This window comes from Chelonia mydas, chromosome 11 (assembly GCF_015237465.2).
Source record: "Chelonia mydas isolate rCheMyd1 chromosome 11, rCheMyd1.pri.v2, whole genome shotgun sequence".
In the NCBI taxonomy this organism is placed as follows: domain Eukaryota; kingdom Metazoa; phylum Chordata; order Testudines; family Cheloniidae; genus Chelonia; species Chelonia mydas.
This window is the reverse complement of record NC_051251.2, coordinates 59,222,665-59,236,978: the sequence shown is the minus strand read 5'-3', so window position 1 is coordinate 59,236,978 and position 14,314 is coordinate 59,222,665. Positions and strand designations below refer to the sequence as shown.

The following is a 14,314-nucleotide window of genomic DNA, read 5'->3' as shown; positions in this document are numbered from 1 at the left end:
CTTTGGGCCTAATCCTGTATTCATTTCACACCCCAGACTCCCTCTGATATCAAAGGGAGTTTTGGGCATCCAAGGATGCAGGAATGGAATAAAGCTGGTGGAAAGTACTGAAGTACAACTTCAATGCCAACTCACCTATGCGCCAATCCTAAACACATAGCTGCCATTTCCCGCGATGGAAGGCCAGTGATAAGCCCCTCGATTTGAGAACGAATTCCTCTCATCAGTTCAGTAACCATTGGGCTATGAATACAACTTAAGTTCAGCTTGTCCTATAAAATTAAGGTGAATATTAGGTGTTAACCAAGTTAATTAAATCCTTTTACAAATTCTTTTCAATACTAGTATATATTTATAGTTTTTCTCCTACTAAGGTATATACTTGTTACCCATTTATGCTAGGCAAAAAGTCAGAAGCAGTGACAACCTTCACGGGTAATAAACATCAGGGTTTCCACTACTGTAATAATCATATGTATTTTGCATTTTAACGTCCTGATATCAGGAGCAACAAGACTTGTAATAAGGTCCTGTGTACTCTGCCCCTAAGCTCTGGGGCAACACCAGGATTGTGTAAGTGATTAGTTCTACACTGCATGCTAATTTTTATGCAGTTTTCTCTAACCACCACCCACAACTGTGTCATCGAACAGAACACAGTAGGAAGCGGAGAGTTTGGTAGCTGGCTCTGGTTCTGAGGAAGGAATGTGAGATGGTTTGGGTTTTGAAATCTCAGAGACAAGTGAGGATTTTAGAATATAAACCTAATGCATCTCCTCTATACTTCCCCCCCTTTCAGACAAGGGCTGGAGAATACATGCGCATATTTGGGGATTATGGGGAATGTGAACTCCCAGCAACCCTTATAATAAGCAGCTGCCTCACTTGCCAAAGCAACCAACAGTGAATAAGCACATCAACTGGATGTTTCTATAAATAAGATCAGTAGGGCAACAGTTTTTATTTATGCTGTCTGCTTTCACAGCTGATACCCCACTGAGAAAACAAGAAGTGTGCACATCCGAGTGCAGTTTCAGGTTTGTCCATTTGCAGAGCAGACAACGTCCTATCAAATTATATTCAGCTCACAGCTGAAAATTTCTCTTTCCATCTAAGAACCAGAAACTTTTTTCTAATGAAAGCTCAATCTGCAGCACACTCCATGGCTACAGGACCACAAAATACAAAGGCCCGTATTCATAACATCTCAGCAGAATAAAACCAATTAGAGAAGCAAAGTCAGTTTTCACCTTTATGACACCTCCGAGTTTGGCATCTGCTATGGCCAGCTGTTCATGGGCATCTTTTGCCATGATCTTCTTCAGAATTTTCTTCAAGTTCTTGCTGAGCTTGCCCTCAACCAGAGCTGTGGATGCTGTAGAGGAAAGAAGAGAACAAAGATGTGGCTAAATAAACAAACAAACAAAGCTTTCTAAAATCTAACGGCTATTAAAAATACCATGTCCAACTTGATACACAAGGCTGTACACTTACATTCACACCTCTGCAAGCTACTATACTAACCAAAATTGCAGCTGAAATTTTTTGACCCTGCAGTCATTTAAATGAATGTCGTAAAATGTTAGCACATTTGCTGTTCTTAATTTGAGAATATTTCTCCTCTAATTTTTCCCTCCTCCCTATATATGGAAAATCACCAGGATTGACTCCTAATTATGCCAACTTTGTTAAAGGTAACAGTCCACCAACTTCAGAGATATACTGAACATCCCCAGAAGCAACTCTAAGAAGATTTGGCATATAATTGAATTACCCAATCCATTTTCAGACCCCCTGAAGTCATACATCACCAGCCACCACAGGCAATAGTCCAGTATTTACTCTCCGCTGATGATGTTGTAATATCCATGAAAGCCCACTGAAGCATGAAGCCAATTTGTGGGGATGGCAGAAGTCAGATACGGTCCTTTTTAAGGTATGTGATGTGGATTTGAGGAGTTTTAAAAAGAATCTTTATTTTGAGGTATAAATAAATCTATAAAAGCTTCACAAACCCATATGGCATATTTTAAGAGGTCACTTATGCAACTCCCTTGACACGTTAACTCCATGCTCCAGTGACCTTCTGTGATTGGTACAACATTTACAGCCTAGCGTGTGAAGCAGAACCCAGTGACCCATTATTTTAAAAAAACCTGAAAGAAAGAAATAGAAGAACAAATGTAACTGCTGTGATAAATGCCCTCTCATCATTGCTATTTGGGACATTAGCTATATAACCTTAAATCCGACAGATAGTTCTTAAACCATTTGATATTTAAATAATGCTTAGCTACATATTTATCACTTCTCTTCAAAACAATTTACAAATCCATCCTAGCAATAATCATGTGAGCTAGGTAGTTTAAATATCCCTGATTTCACAGATTCCTCAACTAAGGCAAAGAAACTGGGTGATTTGCCCAACTCACACAGCTTCAGTATCACAGTAACAGTTAGCGCAGTTAGAACCCAGGAATTCCTGGCACCCAGTGCTATAACAAGGCCACACTCATGCTAGATAGTGTGCACGTATGTAAGTGGGGAAAAAACAGGAATTTTAAACTCAGTTATGATTTCATTGCATCCCATGTTTAAAGGTGGTCTTCTTTCCTTGTTTTGTTTTTTATACTTGTGATCCCAACAACTCTAATGTAGTAAGACTCATTGTTTGGCCAAAATGCTACATTTGACATTTATCAACTGATTTTACTGTTATGGACACACAAAAACACTGCATTCAAGAACAGGAGTCAGGCCACCTGTAAATAACTATTAGCCTATGTTCTTCTATCACTTCAGTTCAGATTATTCAGAGCCTATAATGCTTTTGTGCTTAATTCCTAAGAATCACTCAAGTGGCAGGTTTTGCATGTGATTTACAAATAATTCAGGAATTCATGATCTTAGAGAAATAGGCATTTATTAAATACACAAACATATCCATCATACATTGCCACGAAGTGCAGCGTAAACAGCCCTAACGTATTTATTACTAGCATTTTATCTGTTGTCTCAGTGGTAGTGACGAAACGTTGAATCAAATCATTAGAATTCAGTACCAACGACAATACATCATTGACAACAGGGTTCTATTCTCTACTGATTTGTGCACTCATGACCATAAACACAGGAGCAAATAACCAGATTTCAATATTTTTATCTAGTGTCCAGAGGCATGGCAGCTGCCCCAGAAAACAAATAGTTATGTTCTTTGTTCTGAAGCAACTGTAATCTAAAAGATAAACAATGAAGACATAATAAGAGGGTGAGAGGAGAGTATGAGGCATATAATGAAAATATGTGATTGGTTCTTTTCAGAAAGAACCCAGCTGCAAAGTTCAGAGTTAACTTTCTCATCTTTACTTACCAGCAAGTGCTTCTGTTGTGTCCTGAAACTTTTCAAAGTGTTTCAACTTCACTCTAGAGAAGAGAAAATGTATTTTTATATTCAAGTTTACAATAGAATACCCCGGTCCTTCCCTCTTCCTTTATGATGCATAGCATCTGTCTTAACTTCCCAAACCCCCATCATAAATACCTACTTCCCTAGAACATCACAGGAGGCTGAAGTTTGATTTTCAGATCTCCCAACCTCCACATGAAGGGAAAAGGAGTCCGAGTCTTGGAACTGTAGGTCAGCTTTCAGACCCCTGTTATTTCATCACCCAAGTCCCCCAAAGATCTTGCTAGAGACCTCCAAAGAGGTGAGAAATCAAGATCTACTATTTCTAATGAAAAAATACATACAAAAAATTTGAAAAAAAAGTGAGGCCATCTTTTTGTTTTGCAGTTCATATTTAAAAGACACCAACTATTCAGATTTCAACACTACTCCTTTGATTAACTAGTGAGAGCAAAGAATATGCTCTCTACTGTAGCAGAGCACCAGGTCTACTAGAGTTGAGGTTACAAAACTCTTTCTGTTTCCAGGTTGACTCTTCTAAGAGCTCTACAATCCAGTTACTTGGATTTCCTTGAAATTTACTGACTCTCATGGCGGCACAGGGTAGACATCCAAATTTGGGATCATTTGACCAAGGGATTCCTGAGATACAGGCCCCCCAAAACAACTTTTCTTAAAGTTAACAGATAGTATTTTTTTTCCCCTGTATTTTCTGTATTTTTTTCTGTATTTTGCATGGCACCCTCTACCCCTTGGAGGAGCAATACTGAAAACAGCATTTGAAAAAGTTTAGCTCTTCGGATAGGCACATTCCTAACACTCGCAAAAGCCAAATGGATTACACTGCACATGTGCAAACAGTGCCCAAGAGGTATGCTAGGTAGCCACGACTCACAAAACCTGTATGAGTCAACGGGACATATTACAGCCATCAAACCGGAGCAACACCCTGGCACTGTAAGTTTTAATTTGGCCTTGATGAAAGGGGGCGGGGGGGAGAGAGAAGAATGAAGGCATGTACCTACAATCTGTGTTTTTTGTTTTGTTTTTTATTTGGAGGAAACAATCCGAGTATAGCAGAAAATTCAGAAGGCTCAAACTATTTTTGAAAAGAAAATAAATGATACATACAAATGTTCACTTGGATGGGGAATTAGGGGGTAAGGAGTCTGGGACTGCAGAGAGGGGAGAGAGGATAATGGGGCAGGAATAAACGGGTGGCAGAGCAAGTGGCAAGGATATGGGGTGAGAACACAAGATGGCCCCACACTTTCCCTTCCTATGTGTGACCCACAATCCACGGTGTCAGACTCCTCCCTGCCCCTCCACATGAGCAGACGTCTGGGGAAGCCCTACCCTTCTGGGTGAGAAGCTGAGAACAGCCATGCTGGGAGCATGCACCAAAAATATACTGTTGAGGCTGAAAGGTAAGGGGTGGAAAACAGTCACACTAAATGCATATCACTGGCTCTGGGGATGGGGTATGAGAACACCTACTGACATTCATGTGTGTATGGAAGGATTTTCTAATCCCCATCAGTTTACCAGGTCCAAGTAGCCTATGGACAGTTCCCAACTACATCAGCTGTGACACCTCTCCAGGCCCAACTTCCTCCTCCTTGTGTAATCTTCCTCTCTGTTATCTAAAGAGTTGCACTTAAGAAGCCATCGCGACCCAGGACAATTATCTCCAGACCCAGATTTCTGACTCTAGTCCAATTCTGATTAATCTGTGTCAGAAAAAGTTGTGTTATCTTTAACAGAAGCAAGGTCCCAGATAAAGCTACCCTCTCAACTTACTAAATTGCACTTGCGTCATCTCCAACAGCAGCTCAAGGCTTATGCTGCAAGGCTGAGTGAGACCAACGTCTTTTCAGAAACATCAGAACTGCATAACTGGACCAGACCAAAGTCCATTTAGGCTAGCATCCTGTCTGACAGTAGTCAGCATCAGACATTTCAGAGGAAGGTGTAAAAAGCCTGCAGTGGGCAGATGTAGGATACTCTGCTATAGGCACACCCGCCCATGTTAGGTTTCACCCTGATCTCTAATACTCTGACTGGCTTAACCCCTGAAGACTGAAGTTTAATATACCTTCCAAAAGTTTGTCAAACTTAGGATACTCTTTATATCCATTTTAATGTTCAATCCCTTTTAGAACATAAGTTTTCAGCTTCAACGCCTTCATGTGGCAATGAGGTTCACAGTTTAATTATACATTGTGGGGAAAAAGTATTTCCTTTTATCAGTACTGAATTTCTCACTTTTTAATTCCACTGGATCTCCCCTTGTTCTTGGGTCAGATCATTCTTCTAACATTTAAAAGCTCTGAACTATACTGAAAACAAAGCAAGGCCTTGCTCCTTAATCTGAACATGCAGTTATCTTCCAAAGCCAGGCTGCCAGCCCCTCAACAAACGGCTTACATTTTATTTGCCTTTTCAGGTGTTTCAAATTCTTTCCATAAACTGTCAACTTCCTGGAGCTTCTTCTCATCCAGGACCTGTGGATACAAGACAGAATCATTAAACCAATGTTTAAAGATGTTTGGGATCATTGTTCAGTATAGAAACCCTGACCCCACTTTTTATGGTGTGTCCTGCCTGAAAGCTGATGTTAATTGAGTCAATGGGGTAGCTCTTAGCCATCCAGTCTGTGACCACTGCTTACCATTTTCTCTCCAGTTCTGCCCCACCAATATCTGATCATGTTAACAGCATTTTACTTTCAGCAGGAACACAGCTACTGTATTGTTTTTCACCCCCCAATAAAGGCAGGCCCTTTCTGAACATCTACATTCTCCTCTCTTTTTAAGAACCAGCCTTAGTATCATGTGTCTCATCGCCAGTGACCTGGGACCAAACTTACTACTGCTTTGTGAACACACCAGCTGATCAAGGACACCACCACCAATGGGAAAATACAAAACAAGTCACCTTCACAGAGAGCCTCAAGTTACTTGAGGAAGAAAGAGGCCACTTCTAAAACAGAGCTCACCCTCTTTGCAGTACAGTAAATCCATGCCAATACAGCCTCAAGAGTAAATTTTAAAGACATTACACTTGGTTAACACACTGATATTTCAGCTTGCCGTCCAAAAAAGAAATCCTTTAGGGGGCAGAGGTGAGTTGAGATCACAGTTATACTTCTCCACCATATTTCTGCATTCACTTAATCTGCAGTGCACTAAGGCCTGGGGTCTACACTACAATGTTTCTCCTGCCAATGTAACTCGCCCACTACCCTGACCTAATAACTCCACCTCCGTGAGAGGCATAGCACTTAGGTCAATGTAGTTAGGGAAATGCAGTGTCCATGTATACACTATTACTTACATTGCCTGTTGGCTGTCAATCCCATGCCAGGCTCACAGCTGGAGCCACCCCACCTCTCACCCCAGGGCTGACAGCACTGGGCTCATGGCTGAAGCCCCACTGTTGGAGGGCTCCAGCGATGAGTCCAGTGCAGGGCTGACAGCCCATCAGCCCTGGGGAAAGGGGGATCCAGTGGTGAGCCCCGTGCAGGCCTGATAGCTCAGGCTGTCAGCCCCCCACACTGTCCCCTTAAATCGGGGCAAGCACTCCGGGTAAGGACATGCACCACCGACAGGAGAGTAGTGTGGATATGAAAAACTGCAGCAACTAATGTGGTGGCTGTATGTCGACATAATTTAGGTCAACAATTTTGTAGCATAGACAAGGCCTTAGAATTCTTAGTAAAATGCAAAGGAGCACTGAACTAATCTTTTTCAAAGATATAAATGCGGTTCTTTGTACCATGTTCAAAAACCATTGTGATTTGTCCTCACAAATCAAATACAGCACAACTACAATTTGACACAGAAGGAATGCTGAAATCATTCTGGGTACCATGCAAATGAGCAAGCCACTTCACTTCCTCCCAGATTTCCAAATCCAGACCAAGAGGGTTCTTTTGAACTGTATTTTTTCTTTAACTTAACTATTAGCTAAACAAGTAAAACACAGTAACACATTGCCCACAGAGTTATAAAGCAAAAAAAGTCTCTGGGCCAGCTAATAACTTCCCTTACCTATTGCAGTGGTCCCCAAACTTTTTACCTCACACTCTCCCTTACCCGTCTGCGCTCCACTGGCCCACGGAGTCGGGAGTGGGGGATGCAGACAGGGATAAGGGGGACGAGGCTGGGGCCACAGCTGGACCCTCTGCCAGGGGCCAAGGCCTGCAGCCAGACACAGATCCAGCAGAAGATCCCCAGGCACGGGGCAGGCAGCCAAAACCCCAGGCAGACAGCTGGGAGCGGATCCCTGAGCGTGGGGCTGGCAGCCGGGACCAGGAGCGGAGCTGGGTGGCAGTCCCGCCATCCCCATTCTCCGTGGGGGCTGGTCTGGGCCCCAACTACACCACCCCCGCAACATACTCTGCGCCCTCCTAGGCATGCCCAACAGATTGAAGTCCTCTATTGAGTCCCCCAATTCCAATTCCTCCTTCTTATTCAGAAATTAACTTTTAAACCAGTGGTTTTCAACCTTTTTTCATTTGCGGATTCCTAAACAATGTCAAATGGAGGTGCAGACCCCTTTGGAAATTCAACCTGTGGTCCATGGACCACTGTCATAGAAGTCTTAGGCTGAAAACTGACTAACCAGAATTCAACTATAAATGTTGCAAGTGCTCGGCAAGGCATTTGACACAGCGTGAGAAAGGTGCTAAACTGTGCGCTTCTATGGTGGTAACAGCACTTCTGGGGTATTCACATACATTTGACTGATGAGAGAACCAGAATGCCTTTTCTGGAATCTGGAATCTGAAAAAGTGCCACCATGGCTTAACAATGAAGTAAAAGAAGAAGAGAGAGGCAAAAAGGCATCCTTTAAAAAGTAGAAGTTAAATCCTAATGAGGAAAACAGAAGAAGGAATAAACTCTGGCAAATGAAATGTAAAAATATAATTAGGAAGGCCAAAAAGAGAATTTGAAGTACAACTAGCCAAAAACTCAAAAAGCAATAGCAAAAAAAAAAAAAAAAAAAAAAAAAAAAAAAAAAAGTACATCAGAAGCAGGAAGCCTGCTAAACAGCTTGTGTGGCCACTGGATCGAGATGCTCAAGGAGCACTCAAGGGTGATAAGGCCATTGAGGAGAAACTAAATGAATTTTTTGCATCGGTACTCACGGCTGAGGATGTGAGGGAGATTCCCAAACCTGAACCATTCTTTTTAGGTGTCAACTCTGAGGAACTTTCACAGATTGAGGTTCCAGAGGATGTTTTGGAACAAACTGAAACTAGACAGTAATAAGTCACCAGGACCAGATGATATTCACCCAAGAGTTCTGAAGGAACTCAAATGTGAAATTGCAGAACTACTAACTGTAGTCTGTAACCTATAATTTAAATCAGCTTCTGTACCAAATGACAGCAGGATAGCTAATGTGACACCAATTTTTAAAAAGGGCTCCAGAGGTGATCCCAGCAATTACAAGCCAGTAAACCTGACTTCAGTACCGGGCAAAGTGGTTGAAACAGTAGTAAAGAACAGAATTGTCAGACACATAGCTGAACCTAATTTGTTGAGGAAGAGTCAACATGTTTTTTGTAAAGGGAAAATCATGCCTCACCAATCTACTAGAATTCTTCAAGGGGGTCAACAAGCATGTGGACAAGGGAGAGCCAGTGGATATAGTGTACTCAGATTTTTCAGAAAGCCTGTGACAAGGTCCCCCATCAAAGGCTCTTCAGCAAAGTAAACTATCCTGGGATAAGAGGAAAGGTCCTCTCATGGATTGGTAACTGGTTAAAAGATAGGAAACAAAGGATAGGAATAACTGGTCAGTTTTCAGAATGGAGAGAGGTAAATAGTGGCATCCCCCAGGGGTCTGTTCTGGGACCAGTCCTGTACAATATATTCATAAAATGATCTAGAAAAAGGGATAAACAGTGAGGTGGCAAAATTTGCAGATGATACAAAATTGCTCAAGATAGTTAAGTCCCAGGCAGACTCAAGAGCTACAAAAGGATCTCTCAAAACCAGGTGACTGGGCAACAAAATGACAGATGAAATTCAATGTTGATAAATGCAAAGTAATGCACATTGGAAAGCACAATCCCAACTATAAATATAAAATGATGGGGTCTAAATTGACTGCTACCACTCAAGAAAGAGATCCTGGAGTCATTGTGGATAGTTCTCTGAAAACATCCACTCAATGTGCAGCAGCAGTCAAAAAAGCAAACTGAATGCTGGGAATCATTAAGAAAGGGATACATAAGAAGACAGAAAATATCATATTGTCTCTAAATAAATTCATGGTATGCCCACATCTTGAATACTGCGTGCAGATGTGGTTGACCCATCTCAAGAAAGATACACTGGAATTGAAAAAGTTTCAGAGTAACAGCCGTGTTAGTCTGTATTCGTAAAAAGAAAAGGAGTACTTGTGGCACCTTAGAGACTAACCAGTTTATTTGAGCATGAGCTTTCGTGAGCTACAGCTCACTTCATCGGATGCATAGCATATCGTGGAAACTGCAGAAGACAAGATGAGCTATTGCCAGCAGGAGAGTGAGTTTGTGTGTGTGGTTTTTGGAGGGGTGTGTGTGTGTGTGTGGGGGGGGGGGTGAGAAAACCTGGATTAGTGCTGGAAATGACCCACCTTGATTATCATGCGCATTATAAAGAGAGGTTTCAAAGAGAGTGAGTTTGTATGTGGGGGGGGGGGGGGGGGAAGGGTGAGAAAACCTGGATTTGTGCTGGAAATGGCTCTACTTGATGATCACTTTAGATAAGCTGTTACCAGCAGGAGAGTGGGGTGGGAGGAAGTTTTGTTTCATGGTCTCTGTGTGTATATAATGTCTTCTGCAGTTTCCACGATATGCTATGCATCCGATGAAGTGAGCTGTAGCTCACGAAAGCTCATGCTCAAATAAACTGGTTAGTCTCTAAGGTGCCACAAGTACTCCTTTTGGAATTGAAAAAGGTTCAGAAAAAGGCAACAAAAATTATTAGGGGTATGGAATGGCTGCCATATAAGGAGAGATTAATAAGACTGACTTTTCAACGTTGAAAAGAGACAACTAAGGGGTGGGGGGTATGACAGAGTTCTATAAAATCATGACTGGTGTGGAGAAAGTAAACAAGGAAGCGTTATTTACTCCTCCTTATAACACAAGAACATGGGGTCACCAAATGAAATGAATAGGTAGCAGGTTTAAAACAAACAAAAGGAAGTATTTTTTTCATACAACGCACAGTTAATCTGTGAAACTCCTTGCCAGAGGATGTTGTGAAGGCCAAGACTATAACAGGGTTCAAAAAAGAACTAGGTAAGTTCATGGAGGATAGGTCCACCAATGGCTATTAGCCAGGATGGACAGGGATGGTGTCCTTAGCCTCTGTATGCCAGAAGCTGGGAATGGGTGATGGGATGGATCACTTAATGATTACCTGTTCTATTTATTCCCTCTGCGGCACCTGGCATTAGCCACTGTCGGAAGACAGGACACTGGGCTAGATGGACCTTTGGTCTGACCCAGTATGGCTGTTCTTACGAAACTTCATTTTCATAGTCACCTATTGTTGATGCCTTACATAAGTCTGCAGACCCCCAGGGCTCCACGGACCAGAGGCTGAAAACCACTGATTTTAATGAAGCCCTGGCCCTGCTGAGTTTTGGATTTCTATATCATTTTACAGGCAGACAATGTGGCTCTAGCAGCAACAGCACAGTCAAACATCTGGGGGGAGGGATAGCTCAGTGGTTTGAGCATTGGCCTGCTAAACCCAGGGTTGTGAGTTCAATCCTTGAGGGGGCCATTTAGGGATCTGAAGCAAAAATTGGGGATTGGTCCTGCTTTGAGCAGGGGGTTGGACTAGATGACCTCCTGAGGTCCCTTCCAACCATGATATTCTATGATTCTATGATCTAGAGAAGGAAGCTGCAGCTAAGTAGAGCAAAAGGTAACATCAGCTAAGAAGTTCCACTTCAGACTAGCATGGTGCTGTCCCAATTCCGATCTGGGCCGTTGCACACTATCACAATACAAATATCATAAAATAATTTAACATACTCTAAGATAGGTATTTTTGGCTGAATCCTGCTGGTGCCATTTTCTAAAATTCATGCCAGGTGACTCCCCTCCTTTCATTAAAAATTTCTTTTCTACACTCAGACTCTGTGCTTGCAAGAGGGGAAGTATTGCCTCTTAGAAGCATTCAGGGGATGGTGTGTAATTTTCCCATGTTACTGGTTTTGTGCTCTGTTGTTCAAAAGGAACCCCTAGATATTAAGCCAGGCCCTGGTTGCTGCTGATTCCACCTGGCAGACGGGTTACAGAGTACACCAGTTCAGTAGCATGGCGCATCAGCCTATCTCTGCTTATGTAAAGATAGGAGAGATGTGAGAACTGAATCTTTGCTTTTCAGGTATAGTGGATGAATTCTCCCAATTTCAACCAGAATGCAAATGTACGTGTACACCTGTCAAGCCAAGCATTTTACATAAACAATAGCAGATGAACTTAAATTCACACACCTTGTAAATACAGTATTTAAAATATATTAGTATCCTTGCTATTACATTTGCCTCAGTCCTTTCACTTAGAAACTATAGGCATGATATCAATTACAACAAATGCTAAAAAGTCCCAGAAATTGATGCAATGTGAGCATATTTAAAGGCAAATAACTGACGACTAATTAGGGGTAAACACCACAATTTCTGCTAAAAGTTGATAGAATTCTGAAAGCTTTTGTTTTGTTCCAAAACTGCTGGTTAAAATTAAAAAGTGCATTACCAGCTTGCTCTTCTTGGATGTGAACAGGAAGTCAGTCTGTGATAGCACAGGAGATCACAATGAAATGTTGTAGCTGTAGACCTCTGGCCACTGACATTCACAAAAACAACGAAGCGTCCTTGTGGCACCTTAGAGACTAACAAATTTATTTGGGCATAAACTTTCGTGGGCTAAAACCCACTTCATCAGATGCATGGAATGGAAAATACAGTAGCAAGTATATACACACAGTACATGAAAAGATGCCTTACTAAGTGGGGGGTCAGTGCTAACGAGGCCAATTCAATAAAAGGTGGAAGTGGCCTATTCTCAACACTTGACAAGAAAGGGTGAATATCAGAGGGAAAATTACTTTTTATAGTGCTAAAGAGGCCAATTCAATCACCTGCACATCCTCCAATGTGGTAGAGGCCATCATGTGCCAGCAATGCCCCCTCTGCCATGTACATTGGCCAAACCAGACAGTCTCTACGCAAAAGAATAAATGTTTTTGCTGATAGACTAACACGACTACCACTCTGAAACCTTACATTTACAATTACACTTAGTCAAACAGAATACTGTAAATCAAACCTCATACATCAGGATAGAAACTGACCTCTGCAGGGTTAGCAAAGGCATTTAAACCTGCACTACACTGCATGATGGGTCACGTCCCTTTGACCCCGCCAGACGCATCCACGAATTGCCACGGCCCCAGGCAGGGGTCAGACCTACCCTCCAAGGAGCCAGGCGAGGCAGACAACGATTTCGTAGGGCAGGGAGCGGGAGTAAATCCTCCCTGTCCCGTGCGAGGCTGCTCCCGCCGCCTGCACACCTGGGGCACGCCAGAGAGACGGGCCTCCGCACCAGAGCCAGGCCAACTCCTCCCCGACCTCGCTCCCCAGCTCGGCATCGGCGCTAGGCTCGGGGCGCCAGGCGTGAGGGCCCGGCCCGGGCAGGGCGACCAGCGGCTGACGGAGACTGGCCTCTCGCCGCAGCCACGTGGGTGGGACCCAGACCCCGGGCACGGCGCGCGCGCGCACCCCCTCCCCCGCGCTCCTGCCGCAGAAGGGGCCGCGAGAGCTACGGGTCGCCCCATCCCCCGGGCGCGAGCCCGGCCCGCCCGGGGAACGGCGAGACGAGGCGGCGGAACGCGGCCGGCCCCGGCCTCACCTTGAAAACGGCGTAGCCGGCCGCGGTCTCGAAGAGCACCAGCATGGCGGGCAGAGGTGCGGGGCCGGGCCAGCGAGAGTCAGGCGCCGCCGGGAGAAGCGCGGCAGGACTCGGCCACGTGCGGCGAAAGGGCCGCAGCTGCCAGCGGCAAGACGCAGCGCACACGGCGAACCGGAAGTGAGGAGACCGGAAGCTGCCCGGCCTCGCCGGAAGGAGGGGGCGGGACTCAGCGGATGACGGGACTGGAGAGGGCGCTGGGCGTGGCCTCAGTGGATGACGGGGCGGGGCTGTGGGAGAGCGCGCGGGGGGCCGGGCGCAGCGGGTGACGTGACGGGGCTGTGAGGAGAGGGCTCGGGCCGGCTGGTTGGCAGGAGGAGGCTGTGGGTGGGCTCAGCGGGGGTGAGAGCCCTGCTCAATCCCGGCTGTTGATCCCAGGGCTCCTGGCAGCCCGGGGGTGGCCCTGGCCCTGGCCCTGGGATGAAGGGGGAAGCCTTAGCAGGAGCGTTGTAAGCAAGAAGTAATTATACTGATTAGGCCTCAGTTGGAGCATTGTGTGTCTGGTTCTGGGCCTCACATTTCAGGGAGGATGTGGACAAATTAGAGAAAGTCCAGAGAAGAGCAACAAAAATGATTAAAGGTCTAGAAAACATGAGCTATGAGGAAAGATTCAAAAGACAGGGTTTGTTTAGTCTGGAGCAGAAGGGATGTGATAACCATTTTCAGCTACATAAAAGGTTGTTACAAGGAGGCAGGTGAAAAATTGTTCATGTTAACATCTGAAGATAGGCCAAGAAGCAATGGGCTTAACTTGCAGCAAGGGAGGTTTAGGTTGGACATTAGGAAAAAGTTCCTGTCAGGGTGGTTAAGCACAAAAAATTGCCTCAGAAGATTGTGGAATCTCCATTGCTGGAGGTTTTTAAGAACAGGTTAGACAAACACCTGTCAGGAACGCAGTAGTTATTATTTAGTCCTGCTTTGAGAGC

The 14,314-nt window shown here is 44.2% G+C and overlaps 1 protein-coding gene and 1 non-coding gene across 3 annotated transcripts in view; both read right to left on the bottom strand.

Moving 5' to 3' along the window:
* Positions 1 to 13,593, bottom strand: part of NOP58 (NOP58 ribonucleoprotein) — a 36,990-nt gene extending 23,397 nt beyond the window's left edge. Inside the window, exons 1-5 of one of the 2 annotated variants that reach the window (XM_037912305.2) lie at positions 13,332 to 13,593; positions 5,834 to 5,910; positions 3,371 to 3,423; positions 1,251 to 1,375; positions 136 to 272 (exon numbers count right to left, since the gene is read on the bottom strand). In XM_037912305.2, coding sequence (XP_037768233.1) covers positions 136 to 272; positions 1,251 to 1,375; positions 3,371 to 3,423; positions 5,834 to 5,910; positions 13,332 to 13,376 — 437 coding nt within the window. In that variant the 5' untranslated portion in view covers positions 13,377 to 13,593. The remainder of the gene's footprint in view (positions 1 to 135; positions 273 to 1,250; positions 1,376 to 3,370; positions 3,424 to 5,833; positions 5,911 to 13,331) is intronic. The other variant, XM_037912306.2, reaches the window with a different exon arrangement.
* Positions 3,004 to 3,092, bottom strand: LOC114022404. Its single transcript, XR_003566521.1, has one exon. It is a non-coding gene; the product is annotated as a small nucleolar RNA SNORD70 (small nucleolar RNA).
* Positions 13,594 to 14,314: the final 721 nt, after the last annotated feature.